Below are 14,146 nucleotides of genomic sequence, written 5' to 3' on the forward strand. Positions count from 1 at the left end.
AAAAGGCGCTGTAGTTACATAGGTACAACGTATGTAGTAGGAATTGTTTCATCTCTGTGTATCACCTTAGGCCAGTCACTTTATTGGATATAAGTAAGGGTTTACAACCACTTTAATGCTCTCTCCTCCCCCATGCTCTACTCCTATGTTAATTAGTGGCTCTTGGATTCCCTTGCCTCCAAAAAGGACCAGTGCAAAGTATGACTGAACATATCCTAAAGTTCTTCTAACATCACTTCGCAGGAGACAGCATATAGGGTCCTGACCTGTTGGTACCTTGTTCCAACTAGGGTGAATCATTTACCTCCAGCTGCCCCTAAAAAGTGTTTTAGGGAATGCAATGAGTTTAGAGATGTTAAACACACCTGTTGGATGTGCCTCTTTGTCATTATTATTATCCGGTCCAAAGTTTTTTGGCTTTGGTATAAACCCCAGCACAAACTAGCAACATTCGTCCTAGTGGCAAATCAAACTATAGGCTTGACTTAAAAAACACAATCTATAACCTTTCAGGAGTTTATGACTCACCTTCCTGACTCTATTTATTAATGAGAAGCTGTCCGATGTCTTAACTGACATCCATGACAACTTTCTTAAAGTATAGTCCCCATGGGTTACCTATGAACATACTACTATGGACCCTGCTCGCTCACTGCACTATACGTTTTCATTTCACGTGGCCAGATGTTTGGTCTAAGACCTTTTCCCTTTTCTCTCTTTATCTCTATCTTTTATTGCTTGCCCTGACTGTGACTTTCTTTCTGACTAAACTATAGCCTCAGCTTGAAAAGCACAATCGATCACCTTAAGACCTGCCTTCATAGCTTTATGAATAATGAGAAGCCTTCCAGTTTCTTAATTGACACCCATGACAGCTTTCTGGTTTAGTCCCCATGGGCTACCTTCAAGCTTACCTCTATAGACCCAGTTTTCTCACCACACAATCATTTATAATATCTGGTGGCTAGATCTTTGATCCACGACCTTCCCTTCACTCTTTTCATTTCTGACTTTTATTTTCTGCCCTGATCAATACAACTTTCTTTCTGCCCTTTTTATTTACTTTCTCCTTGCTTTCTCCTGCTTCTTACTTTGCTTTATCATCCCTTTTAATACCCCTCAAGTGCTCAATCTCCCATTTTAGAGAAAGGGGTTGTTTGTTTCCATACAATACCCTGTTTCACAGGCAACTTTTCAATTGTCTCCAAATGCCTCACTTGAGTGCTTCTTTCTTCATCTTAAATTCACATAAGGCCCCCTGTTGGTATTACACTTTCCCCACATGGCATCCTTTCACTGTTAATGGTGTCCTAGGCCTATAGTAATAAATTCTTTTGCTTGCACTTGTCTTGAAAAACCAATAAATATCTTTGAAAAGTCCAGCCCTTGCTGAGTCAGATATAGAGCTCTCCAATCAACAAAGCTCATGCTTGCTGCTTATTGGAGAGCTCTACCTCTACCCTAGCAAGGGTGTGTTGGAGGGTTATTATTATTTGAGGAAATTTTTCAGGGGAAAGGCCTTTAACAACCGCGTTTACAAAAAAAAATAGGACAGCAAGACTGGGGAGAAGATCCCCAGTTTGCTGTCACTACAGGCAGCGGATAGGGGAGATGCTGCAGCAGTAAGAACATGTTAGATGATCCATCCTAAAAACGGCTGAAACATGTAATATGTTCCCAAAGGCAAACTTATCCTTCCATTTTTTATCCAGCCTGTCAGCTTTTTTGTGGCCATGTCAAGAGTGGGAGGAAAAATCAGTTGTGTATTCCATCACTTCAAAGGATATTCCACCCAATATTTAGAAATGCATTATAAGCTGGTTGGTAATTGATAGAAAAAAATAACAATCACCTGGTTTACTTTAAAGCTGAATTCCAGGCACACATCAAATAATACAGATGAAATACACATAGGGGAGAAGTTTTACCTGGCAAATTATTTGTATTCCTATCTATTTATTCCTCACATTTACACAGCCCCATTAAACAACAGATGACACACCTTTTTCTGTTACAGTTAAAGTGGTATTAAACCCAAAAGCAAACATTTATATTGCAGCTTACCAATTCTTAGATGTGATGGCTGCATTTGTTTTCTTTTTTTAGGCTTGCTTTCTTCTATTTTCATCTGGTGATCCAGCCAGTAAGTCTGTTGTTTTTAAAAGGACAAGCTCTCGAAGAGGTTGTATTCTTTACAGGGATGAGACAAACCATTTAACACTAGCAGGGGTGCTTACAACGATAAGCTTTTTATTTAGGTAAAACCTTTATCCCAAAAGGAAAGAAGCTGTTTGCTGTAACTGCTTATAAAGTGTTAGCTGGAGTTTGGCTTCAATTTGTCAGTGTATTTAATTCTGCTAGTCCATCTAACACTCCCCCCTCAGACTGACAATGCTGCTGTTAAAGGTGCCCCTAATGCTCCTTTAACCAGAGTGGGGTGCTCTAATACAGGAGGTGTGTGTTACTGGCCAGATAACCAGGTGCAGGGCTTTTTTTCTCAGAGAGTAGGTGCAGGAACTCGCCCCTTGTCTCTGCCCCCTACCCACCCCCAAGCACATACCTTGGTCCCACTTCCTACCCACCTCCCAGTACCGCCCCTTTTAGAGAACAGAGAACCAAGTATCATTCTGTGGTGCTAAGAAATCTGTATAGAACTTGTTAAATAAAACAAGAAAAGAAGCAAAGTAGATCCCCTGCAGCCAGCAACAATAGACCCCCCCCCCAGAAACAAGAGATCACCCACACAACAATGCCCCCCCCCCCACAATAAAATACCACCCCAGCAACAATAGACCTCCAGCAGCAACATCCTAGCAACAACTGACTCCCCAGAAATATAAGATCGCTCCCAGCAGTAATAGATCCTTCTCCAGCAAAAATAAACCCCCATAACAAAAATAAATCCCCAGTAGCGACAATAGATCCCCCAGCGGCCATCATCAATAGACCGTTCAGCACACCCCAGCACCCCTTGCACTTAAATAAATTCAGTGTTGGAGGTGCCGGAACTGCGTTCCTCCGCGTTTCCCCTGAAAAAAAGCCCTGACCAGGTGAAAGCAGAGGGAAAAAGCCAAAGAAAAGAAAAAACACATATAACGATTGGTAAGCTGCAATATACTGTATTACATTTTTGGTTTTGGGTTTATTACGGCTTTAAGGAACCTGCTGGTGTCATCTCCCCACCCTCAGTCAGTGACTGGACAGTGTAATAGCATAATTGACTTTTCAGCATGTTCCCCCTCTCCCTGAGCCATAAAAATATAGACCAGTGTACAGACATGCTCACCTGACCAGTGAAGGTAAACTAACATTGCCATAATAATGTTCTTATATGAAGGGGATGGCATTTAAACTCGTTTTATTGAAGGAGATAAAACTTGTGGTACAATAAACAAGGCACTCAACAGGAGCGCCAAAAAACATAATTCGTTACATCATATTACAGGGGATGGCATTTATTTAGTAAAAAACCTCAACGTCTACCTTTCCTTGACTTCTACTCTGCAAATTAATTTTTGCTACAATTTGACAGGTACAGCTAATGGAATGACTCAGGTTTTTGGGGAATGCCAAGGTATGTGGCATAGCCTCGAAGAAGTACTTGCTGTCCTGAAGGCTTCTGAGGATTTGACTTTGGTCTTTTTCATCAGTGTTGTTAGCTGTCATGACTTGGATGAGTTGTCCTTTCACTGAGGACAGGCATGCAGACATTTCTGTCTGTCCTTATAATGGCAATAAGTTAGATTGCTTATATTGATTTTCCTAATTACACTAAAGGTAGTTACATATACTGTCTCTTGTAGGAAAGCTACCCCTTCCTCTTTTATATCTAATTAATTAATCTGCCAGGAGCAGCAGCTCTCTTGGTCCTGGTTTCTAAAGCTTGCCTTCCGTTGGGACATCGACTCATGGGCAGGACATCTGTCTTTGCCTTGTCGCCTTGTTGCCTGCTCAGTGGAAAGTGAACGCAACTTAAATGGGCCGCAAAGTTCTTGTCTGTTTAGTGCTGCGAAAGATGCTGGGTCTGTACTGCAGGTTTCCATACATAGGCAGACTAGTCTTCAGGAAAGTCCAGGAATTATTCATCTGCCTGTTTGTTCAACTGACCACATCACTGAACTTTGTGATCTTCCTCATAGCGTACGTGATCCTAAGCTCCAAATCACTATTAGGATTGTTCTCTTTTCTGTGGAGAAAAGGGAACCAACAGTCATAAACATTTTACATTTTAAGGAGTCAGTTCACTCGAAAGTAAGATTTTAGTAGGTTATAGGTATAGGTGTTGACTTGAGAGCTCCTGGTTGCCTACATGTCTTGAATATGCCAATAATGAGATCTTCCACCCATAATTTCCAACTCAGTTCGAGTTGTATTCCATTCTCCTAAACCTCTTGCATTGAACTTTATTGTAACAATAATATCACTCTTATTTCATAAATCTCTGCACAAACTGTTGGTGCTATATAAATCCCTTATAATAATTATAAGTGTAGCACTATTCCCATAGGGGCCACTGGTATTAGCTGGTTCTTCCCTAACAGTACAGAGACTGCCCACCGCCACCATGCATTTGGGCTCCAATAACTAAGGGATGTCTTTTTGAAATGTATTGCTAGCAGAACTTTAAACAGGAGAGGGGTTAGGGCATTGAATACTCCAAAACACCTCACAGTTAACAAGAGGACACTGACACTGTTCTCTAGGTTTGCGCTCCAGGAATCTGCTGAGGACAGGGGAATGGCCAGTACTCTGAGACCCTGTGACAGCTGTCTCAGTTCAAGCCATTTCTGGCAACTATTTCCCAAAAGCACACAAAATCACCAGAAATCAATTTAGGGTCAGTACTCATAAGTCCTCAAGAAAGCTGCACACCCTCCTGCTTCCTCAAGACATGGTCCAGTGAGGGAGAGAATCCTTATCCAGACCTAATCCATTATGGCAAGGTCCCGCAGGCAGCTCATCAGGAACATAACTCCGGACCCTCATCCCTGGCACCATTGAGGCCTCAAGAACAGCTACACAGTCCACAGGCTACCTTAGAGGGGCAACAGCCATATTCCCCCTCCCTCAAAAACTGGTAACCTTCCTGGGGAAAGAGAACAATCTTTCCAGGGCTTTAAGCTATTTATCACCTCCACAACTCCCTTCTGGACACTCATCTCCAGGGATTGGCCAGGCCATAAAAAATATGCATGCTGGTCATTTAAATCTCCCTCTCTATGTTCTGGAAGCTTCTTGCAGAGGCAGGGGGAAACAATCAAACTTCTAGCCTGTGAAACCCTGAACAGACCAGAACAAAGAACCACTGCTCCCTTGACTACAGAAGGAGCCAAAAACTAAATTTGCCTAGCATCCTACGCTAGAAGGGGGCTACATCTTTATAAAAAAGCAACACAAACTTCCAACAGGTAGAGTTAGACCCCATACAGTGAATACAGCTGATGTACAGACCCAGAAACTTAAATTGTATAGAAACCTTAACTATGAACGTCTTTTATTTGTTCCCATTTGGTCTGTTGAATATACCATCGAAAGAGTTTTGCTGATCCTGCCAGAAATCTGGTGAGTTGATCATTTGCTGCCCCTCAATTCACTGTCTATGGATTACAGAACCACTCTCTTCATGTTAATGGGGGTGTCCTAGGGTGTCAACACTGCTTCTCTATAGATATAGCAGAGTGAATGAGCATTGTAAGTTACTGGCAGAATCACCAGGTGAAAAATGGGGAAAAAAACCCTATGAATAGAAATCCAATGCAGCCACCAGAACGAAGACTTGGTAAGCTGCAATATATAATAAAGATTTGTTCTTGGGTTTACATAGTCTTTCAAGAGAAACTGTCACTTTGCACATTCAGGGAAAATGTATTGTGTCCATAAACCCCCCCCCCCCCCAAAACAATGATACTCCAGCGATTGTGCTTTGTGAATTGCGCAGCAGATTGAGGAGGACGGCAGCACAGCACTTGATGTTGGTGTTAATCATGTACACTGTTCCTATATGGCAGGGAGCCAGAAGTGCAGCTCCCCGCTGTATGGATTAGAATTGTGCAGTGGAGCTTAGAGAGCTCCTGAAGTAGTAAATAAAAAAATCTGAGTTTATATTCTAATTAAAGAATAAAAAAAAAAAACAGAAATTAGCTGGGCCTTAACTCACCCGTATTTACCCGTATTTACCAAAGAATGAAATATGACTTTTGGATGGACTTTCATCCTTTACTTTTTGACTTTGAATACCTTATTTATGATCCTTTCTAATACAGATGTCATGGTAATTATTTTAAATTATTATCATTCGGGGTACTAGCACATCTGTTTGTTCCGAACAAATTGTTCTGTCAAACTGTGAAAATCAGCTCGTGTATAGTATCTGTTGTACAGTCAAGAAAAAAAAATGCTACCGTTATATACCGTATTTTCCGGCGTATAAGACGACTGGGCGTATAAGACGACCCCCCTAATTTTCATCTACCAGTAATACTTATACTTAGATTACCTTGGAGATATTATACTCGGCGTATAAGACGACCCCCCATTTTTGGGCGATTTTTTTGAGGTTCAAAAGTAGTCTTATACGCCAGAAAATACAGTATATCAAGTGTTGATTAATCCTGGCAGGATATAGCTGCTTACAACAGGCATTCAGTGCAAGTCTCTTAATGGTTGCACTAATCAACACACCTGTACTATTCAGATGCAGATGTCATTTTTAATGCACCTGCACAAGAACTCAGGACATTGAGTGGCTGGTAGTGGCTTTATTTGTGTCTGACCAGGACATACAGTGGAGGATTAAGTTAATAGCTTACATTTAGGACAGAAGTGTTTAACAGGAGATGCAAGGGTATATTTAGCCTACTATGCTCACTAAAATCCCATATGACCATGTGCTGAAACCCTGTGATATTATTTTTTTATTGTTTGCTAATGCATAATTTATTGTTCTCTAAACCATGGGTCTACAAACTTTCTATACAAAAGGGTCAGTTTATTATCGTTCAGATTTTGGGGCTGGACTGTGGCCAGTGGGAGTACAAAATGCCCCAACGTCAGTGGTAGTACCAATGTTCCAGGCTTAGTCCTCGGTGGGAGCAAAAAAAACATACTGTAGTACCTGTGGTCAATAGGAGGAAGAACAGTGCCTATTCATCTCTATTAGTAGGAGTAATAGTGTTCCACTGTTGGAATTAGTGGGAAGAATTGTACCCCATTGTTGATGTCAACCGGAGAATATGTCCCAATGAGTGGAATAGTGCCCCTTCAAACAAGAATTGCGAGAATGCAAAATAATATTCATTCATACATGCCTAGATAACTAGAGCCAGCTGCTGGTCAGACATCTGGGTGGATCTCGACATTTTTGTTAGGATCCTTGAAGAGCCGGAACGCCTATGAGATGCCAGCCAGCAAGGAACTTTAGCCTGCTGTTGGCTGAATCTGGGTCACAGGAGTGCAGAAGTAGGTGCAATCCTGTGACCCATAGTAGAAGTATGACCAAAAGAGCTTTGGCCATACTTCTCCTTTATTGGGAGGAATAGTGCCCCAATATTGATATCAGTGAGACAAATAGTGTCCCATAATTGGAAACCAAAAGGAGGAATTGTGCCCCATTATTGGTGTCAATGGCAGAACGTATCCCCCATTGTTGGTGTCAATGAAAGGGATAGCACTTATTGTCGCATAGTGGCAGTGGGAGGAATATTGCCCCACCATTGGTGTCAATGGAATAAATGGTGCCTCATTGTTGGTTACAGTAGGAGGAATAGTGCCTTGTATCCTTGTGAGAAATGGTGCCCCAAGGGCTGGGAAAAGGCATGCAAAGGGCTGCAAAGAACACTGTTCTAAACTATTTGGGTATATGCTAAAAATGTTTACAAACTGGAGATACAGCTACAAAATGGGAGGAATGCTCTCCAAAGTGAGGGGAAATCCCATTGTAGACATTTACCACTGGTACAGGTGTCCCCATTTAACATTTTTCTGTCACCATCAAGGACAAAGCCAGTAAATAAAACATGATAAGGGTTTTAACACTTCCTCTACTCTGTCAAAAATTTACTTTGACTTTAATTTATCCTGTACAGGAATAAAATAATAAAATGTAGGCTTCTATGGTCAGCAATGGTCTTTGCCATGTTCCTCCTGTAACAGATTTCCTTTAATGTCCAATTCGAGTATGATAAAGCTGCAGTATATATCTGTATACCTTACAATGGAAGATATTAGAAAAATCATTGTATGTATATTGATCTGTCTTTTAGCCTACCAATAATGCAAAAAGCGTGCCAGCACGAGCGCATGGATTTCTCGTACAGGTAATGTCATGTTTAATGTTTTTTTTTTTTAATACAAATGCTGCTGATAATAAATGAATGGAATGGTAGACTTAAAAGCTCATAGAAGTTAATATACTGCATTTCTCCACACTGACTCTACTCTGCATTTATTTTCCACATGATGTCCCTGATAAATCCCCCAGTGGCTTTATCATTAACCTCTCTTGTTCTTACAGCTACTGGATGACAACTGAGGCTGTTATCTAAGTAAGATTCCTCAAGCATTGTTAGACCCTGTACATAATGTACATGTCAGGGCTTCCCAGCTTGGACAGGGCAATCACAAAATATGAAGCCACTAAGAATTAGTGAAATAAGAGTTTTCATTTCCCTGACATTTTAGGAAAAATAAGTTTTTAAATGTTACAGTTTTGATGAAAAACATTCAAATCAGTGGAAAGGCAAAATTAGGTTGGATTTTTATGGCTCAATTCCAGTCAAAATAATTGTTTTCCATCCCCCCCCCCTGCCCCTGCCCCTGCCCCTGCCCCTGCCCCTCTTTGAACCCATCCTGCCAGGTATTACATTTTCCCTGCCTTGTTAAGCCAGTTGTTCTAACCTGGGTCCCCCTGGCCAGGTCCGTTGTTGATGCCATTTCAGCCTATGGAGACCACTAGTCTAGTGCCACATATTACCCTCTGTGTCTGGTCCCCTTTACTCCCCTTGTTCCGATGTCCATAGTCTTCTGGATCTGGACCTCTTCACTAACCAGCCAATGGGAATTGCCAACATCATGTGGACAGTGATGTTGACACCCAGAAGAAGGACCCATCTAGGTAGTAAATGGAGGAGAGAAGGACTCCTGGGTGACTATGGTACGTGAAAATGGGAATTTAGAAGTTTTTTTAAATCTAAATCCAATGATCAGAGAGAGGGTAGTGGGAGGGGGGTTAACTGTATCCTGAAGCGGGGCTTTAAAGTGGATCTAAAGCCTGGACATTTTATACTATAATGCATTCCCTGCATTAAGATAAAACAAGTCCCAGTGTCTGTATCGCCCCCTTATCACCCTGTATACTCAGGGCTGGCCCAAGACATCATGCTGCCTGGGTCCAAGAATAAAATGCTGCCCCCCCCCCCCAAAAGAAATCACGCCCAACAAAAGGCCCCCACATCCATTATTTTATATAAATATAAAATTTAGAAAAATATTATATATACTGTTATTTTCTTCAATAGCTCATGACCGGACTGGTCCAGCAAACACCCACTGTCTGTCCTCAGTCCTCCTGTCACTCCTGTGTCTGCCCCACTGCCCTAGAAGATCCAGCCTGCCCTGTGTGAGATGGAGTGCGCTGAATTCTGACATCATTGTGCACACCACAATCACATGAGGGATGTTCCCCAGGGGAGACATTCCACATCCTCATACTCATTGGTTTGTACTACGGGTGGCAGTATAAAATGGGGAAATGCTGCCCGTAACGCGCTGAAAACCGATGACACATAAAACTGCTGGAAAAAAAATCTTGAGAGACAATTTGCTGCCCCTCTCTAAGTGCTGCCTGCCAGCGGGACCCATGGTAGGGCCGGCCCTGTGTATTCTCATCTATCATCTAGTTCTATCTCGATCCAGCATGGTACACATCTGCAGCATCTCTTTCTCCTCACTTTGCTCACATAGGCAGCATTGGGAGCCATTGGCTTTTTCTGCTGTCAATCAATTCTTGTGAGCAGGGGGCGGAGCTGAGCTGTGCTGTGTGTATCAATCAGAAGTTAGCCCGCAGTTGTGCCCCAAAGCAAGCGAGTTTCTATGGGGCACACAAAGAGGAGGAGCCAAGAGGGTCGGGGGCACAGAAGAGGAGGTTCAGGGCCACTCTGTGCAAAACTATTGCACAGAGAAGTTAATTATAACAAGTTTATTATTTTGTTTAAAAAAAATTACCTCTACAAATGCTTTAAGGATATAACAGGCTTTAAATGACTCCTGAGAGGTACAGACATTCCTTCCAACTATGATAGAAAAAAGCGTTAAAGGAAGAAAAAGCAGTCTCAGCAAGCAGAAATGAGAGTTTCTGCTTCAGCTAAATCAAGTTTACTAAAATCACTCTACTCCTTCTAAGACGTCATCTGCCTTCTGACTGTGCAAGCAATCTTCCGAGTGTTTAACCTTGTTGGTGGCATAGTGGTATCTCATTGTGATGGATATGGTTTTGCATGCTTAAATGATAGTTCCACATTTATACACTTTTCTTTCCAAGATGATAATTGAAGGCAGGATAGCAAAATATTCAACTATGTAAATAGTAGTCATTACCTATTTTATATAAGTTAAAGGTCTTTAAATTTCCACTGTGCTCATTCCAGTATGTTCACATGTGTTTGTTACCATGTGAAATCTGAAGAAATAATGTAATATTGTATTTATAACACTGCATAGTTAGTTTTTAATTGATTATAGCTTGACTATGGTGCCATCAACCAATATACATTTCCAGTGGGGAACAGTAAATTCTTTCCAAGAATGAAAGTAGTGGTTGGAGGACAGTGTGGTTGGACATTATGAAGGATAGTGGGGTTGGATAGTATGGAAGACAGTGTGATCTGACATTATGAAGGATGGCGGGGTTGGATGGTATGGCAGACAGTTGGATCTGACATTATGAAGGATGGCGGGGTTGGATGGTATGGCGGACTGTGTGATTTGACATTATGAAGGATGGCGGGGTTGGATGAAATGGCGGACAGTGTGATCTGACATTATGAAGGATGGCGGGTTGGATGGTATGGAGGACAGTATGATCTGACATTATGAAGGATGGCGGGGTTGGATGGTATGGCGGACAGTGTGATCTGAAATTATGAAGGATGGCGGGGTTGGATGGTATGGCGGACAGTGTGATCTGGCATTATAAAGGATGGCAGGGTTGGATGATATGGTGGACAGTGTGATCTGACATTATGAAGGATGGCGGGTTTGGATGGTATGGCGGACAGTGTGATCTGACATTATGAAGGATGACAGGGTTGGATGTTATGGAGGACAGTGTGATCTGACATTATGAAGGATGGCGGGGTTGGATGGTATGGCGGACAGTGTGATCTGACATTATGAAGGATGGCGGGGTTGGATGGTATGGTGGACAGTGTGATCTGACATTATGAAGGATGGCGGGGTTGGATGGTATGGCGGACAGTGTGATCTGACATTATGAAGGATGGCGGGGTTGGATGATATGGTGGACAGTGTGATCTGACATTATGAAGGATGGCGGGGTTGGATGATATGATGGACAGTGTGATCTGACATTATGAAGGATGGCGGGTTTGGATGGTATGGCGGACAGTGTGATCTGACATTATGAAGGATGACAGGGTTGGATGTTATGGAGGACAGTGTGATCTGACATTATGAAGGATGGCGGGGTTGGATGGTATGGCGGACAGTGTGATCTGACATTATGAAGGATGGCGGGGTTGGATGATATGGTGGACAGTGTGATCTGACATTATGAAGGATGGCGGGTTTGGATGGTATGGCGGACAGTGTGATCTGACATTATGAAGGATGGCGGGGTTGGATGATATGGTGGACAGTGTGATCTGACATTATGAAGGATGGCGGGGTTGGATGATATGGTGGACAGTGTGATCTGACATTATGAAGGATGGCGGGTTTGGATGGTATGGCGGACAGTGTGATCTGACATTATGAAGGATGGCGGGTTTGGATGGTATGGCGGACAGTGTGATCTGACATTATGAAGGATGTCGGGGTTGGATGGTATGGCGGACAGTGTGATCTGACATTATGAAGGATAGCGGGGTTGGATGGTATGGCGGACAGTGGGATCTGACATTATGAAGGATGGCGGGGTTGGATGGTATGGCGGACAGTGTGATCTGACATTATGAAGGATGGCAGGGTTGGATGGTATGGCGGACAGTGTGATCTGACATTATGAAGGATGGCGGGGTTGGATGATATGGTGGACAGTGTGATCTGACATTATGAAGGATGGCGGGTTTGGATGGTATGGCGGACAGTGTGATCTGACATTATGAAGGATGGCGGGGTTGGATGATATGGTGGACAGTGTGATCTGACATTATGAAGGATGGCGGGGTTGAATGGTATGGCAGACAGTGTGATCTGACATTATGGAGGATGTCGGGGTTGGATGGTATGGCGGACAGTGTGATCTGACATTATGAAGGATGGCGGGGTTGGATGGTATGGCGGACAGTGTGATCTGACATTATGAAGGATGGCGGGGTTGGATGGTATGGCGGACAGTGTGATCTGACATTATGAAGGATGGCAGGGTTGGATGGTATGGCGGACAGTGTGATCTGACATTATGAAGGATGGCGGGGTTGGATGGTATGGTGGACAGTGTGATCTGACATTATGAAGGATGGTGGGGTTGGATGGTATGGCGGACAGTGTGATCTGAAATTATGAAGGATGGCGGGGTTGGATGGTATGGCGGACAGTGTGATCTGACATTATGAAGGATGGCGGAGTTGAATGTTATGGGGGGCTGTGTGGTTTGACATTATGTACGATGGTAAGGTTGGATGTGCAGCAGAACCCTGTGTTATAGGGAACCCTGTGTTTGTATGTTATGGGGAACAATATGGTTGGACATTATAGGGGATGTTTTCGAGGACAGTAAGATTAAATATTTTGAAAGGAGAGTGTGGCTAGGTGTTTTATGGAATAGTGTGGTTGGAAATGATTGGGTGGGGTGTGGTTGGATGTAAGGTGACAATGTGATTGGACATTATAGGGAACAGTGTGTTGGAAGTGAATAAATATAATGTGGTTGGATTTCATGGGAGACGGTGTGGCTGGAAATTGTTATCTGAGACAGTTTAGGGCACATGCAGTGATTACTAGTAGTCACAGTAACCAGGGGTCACATTAGCAGGGTTTCATTATACTGTGTGTTGCTTTATTCGTAAATGTTCTTTGGTAAACAGCATTTTTATTTTTTCCTCTAAGACAATAGAGTTTGCTGAGCAAAGAATACCTGTGCTCAACGAGTACTGTGTCGTTTGTGATGAGCCCCATGTTTTTCAAAATGGACCAATGCTGAGGGTAAGTGTTTTTGTTTAAAAATATTTTACATCATGTGCTATATTTGGTACTCATGCTTCTCATATATATTTTTCATAAAATATGTTGTCACATAAGGTAGGCAAAAGATTTTTGTTGTAATATTTAAGCATTGATACAACATTATTTAGTATATTAGGTTCTACATGTAATGGATAAAAGTACATGAGGAAGGCAGCGCATGAACCACAGCGGGATGCAATGGATAAGGAAGTCAGGTGAACATCCAGTATAGAAAGGGTTAACAGTTTATTGGTATTGATAGCCGAAAAACAAAGTACATAAAATGCTTACATCCCCCTGGGCTGGAGTGGACAAGGGCACCTGGCAGCGAGCAACACGAGTCATCAACTGATGACTTGATAAAGCGCATAGCGCGAAACATGTAGTCATGGCAACCATATAGCTTGTGGTCCACCCTGGTTCCTGGTACTTCCCCGCAAGTGGCGCCTGTCCGGCTGATGTCACCGATACGGAACTACAGCGAAGTCCTTTCATCCTCGCGCCGGCTGGTTTCCGGCTTAGTGCACACACTGCTCAGCAGTCCTAGGAGACTGACCTCCTCGCACTCGTGTTGCTCGCTGCCAGGTGCCCTTGTCCACTACAGCCCAGAGGGATGTAAGCATTTTATGTACTTTGTTTTTCGGTTATCAATACCAATAACCTGTTAACCCTTTCTTTAATGGATGTTCACCTGACTTCCTTATCCATTGCATCCCGCTGTGGTTCATGCGCTGCCTTCCTCATG

At 42.8% G+C, this 14,146-nt stretch overlaps 1 protein-coding gene across 2 annotated transcripts in view; it reads left to right on the top strand.

Moving 5' to 3' along the window:
- PARP8 (poly(ADP-ribose) polymerase family member 8) overlaps positions 1-14,146 on the top strand; it is a 427,949-nt gene that overhangs the window by 336,727 nt on the left and 77,076 nt on the right. For both annotated transcript variants that reach the window (XM_082252530.1, XM_082252529.1), the window contains exons 13-14: positions 8,262-8,315; positions 13,285-13,380. In XM_082252530.1, the coding sequence (XP_082108656.1) occupies positions 8,262-8,315; positions 13,285-13,380 (150 nt within the window). The remainder of the gene's footprint in view (positions 1-8,261; positions 8,316-13,284; positions 13,381-14,146) is intronic.

Source organism: Pelophylax lessonae, assembly GCF_965119305.1.
Source record: "Pelophylax lessonae genome assembly, chromosome: 1".
NCBI lineage: Eukaryota > Metazoa > Chordata > Amphibia > Anura > Ranidae > Pelophylax > Pelophylax lessonae.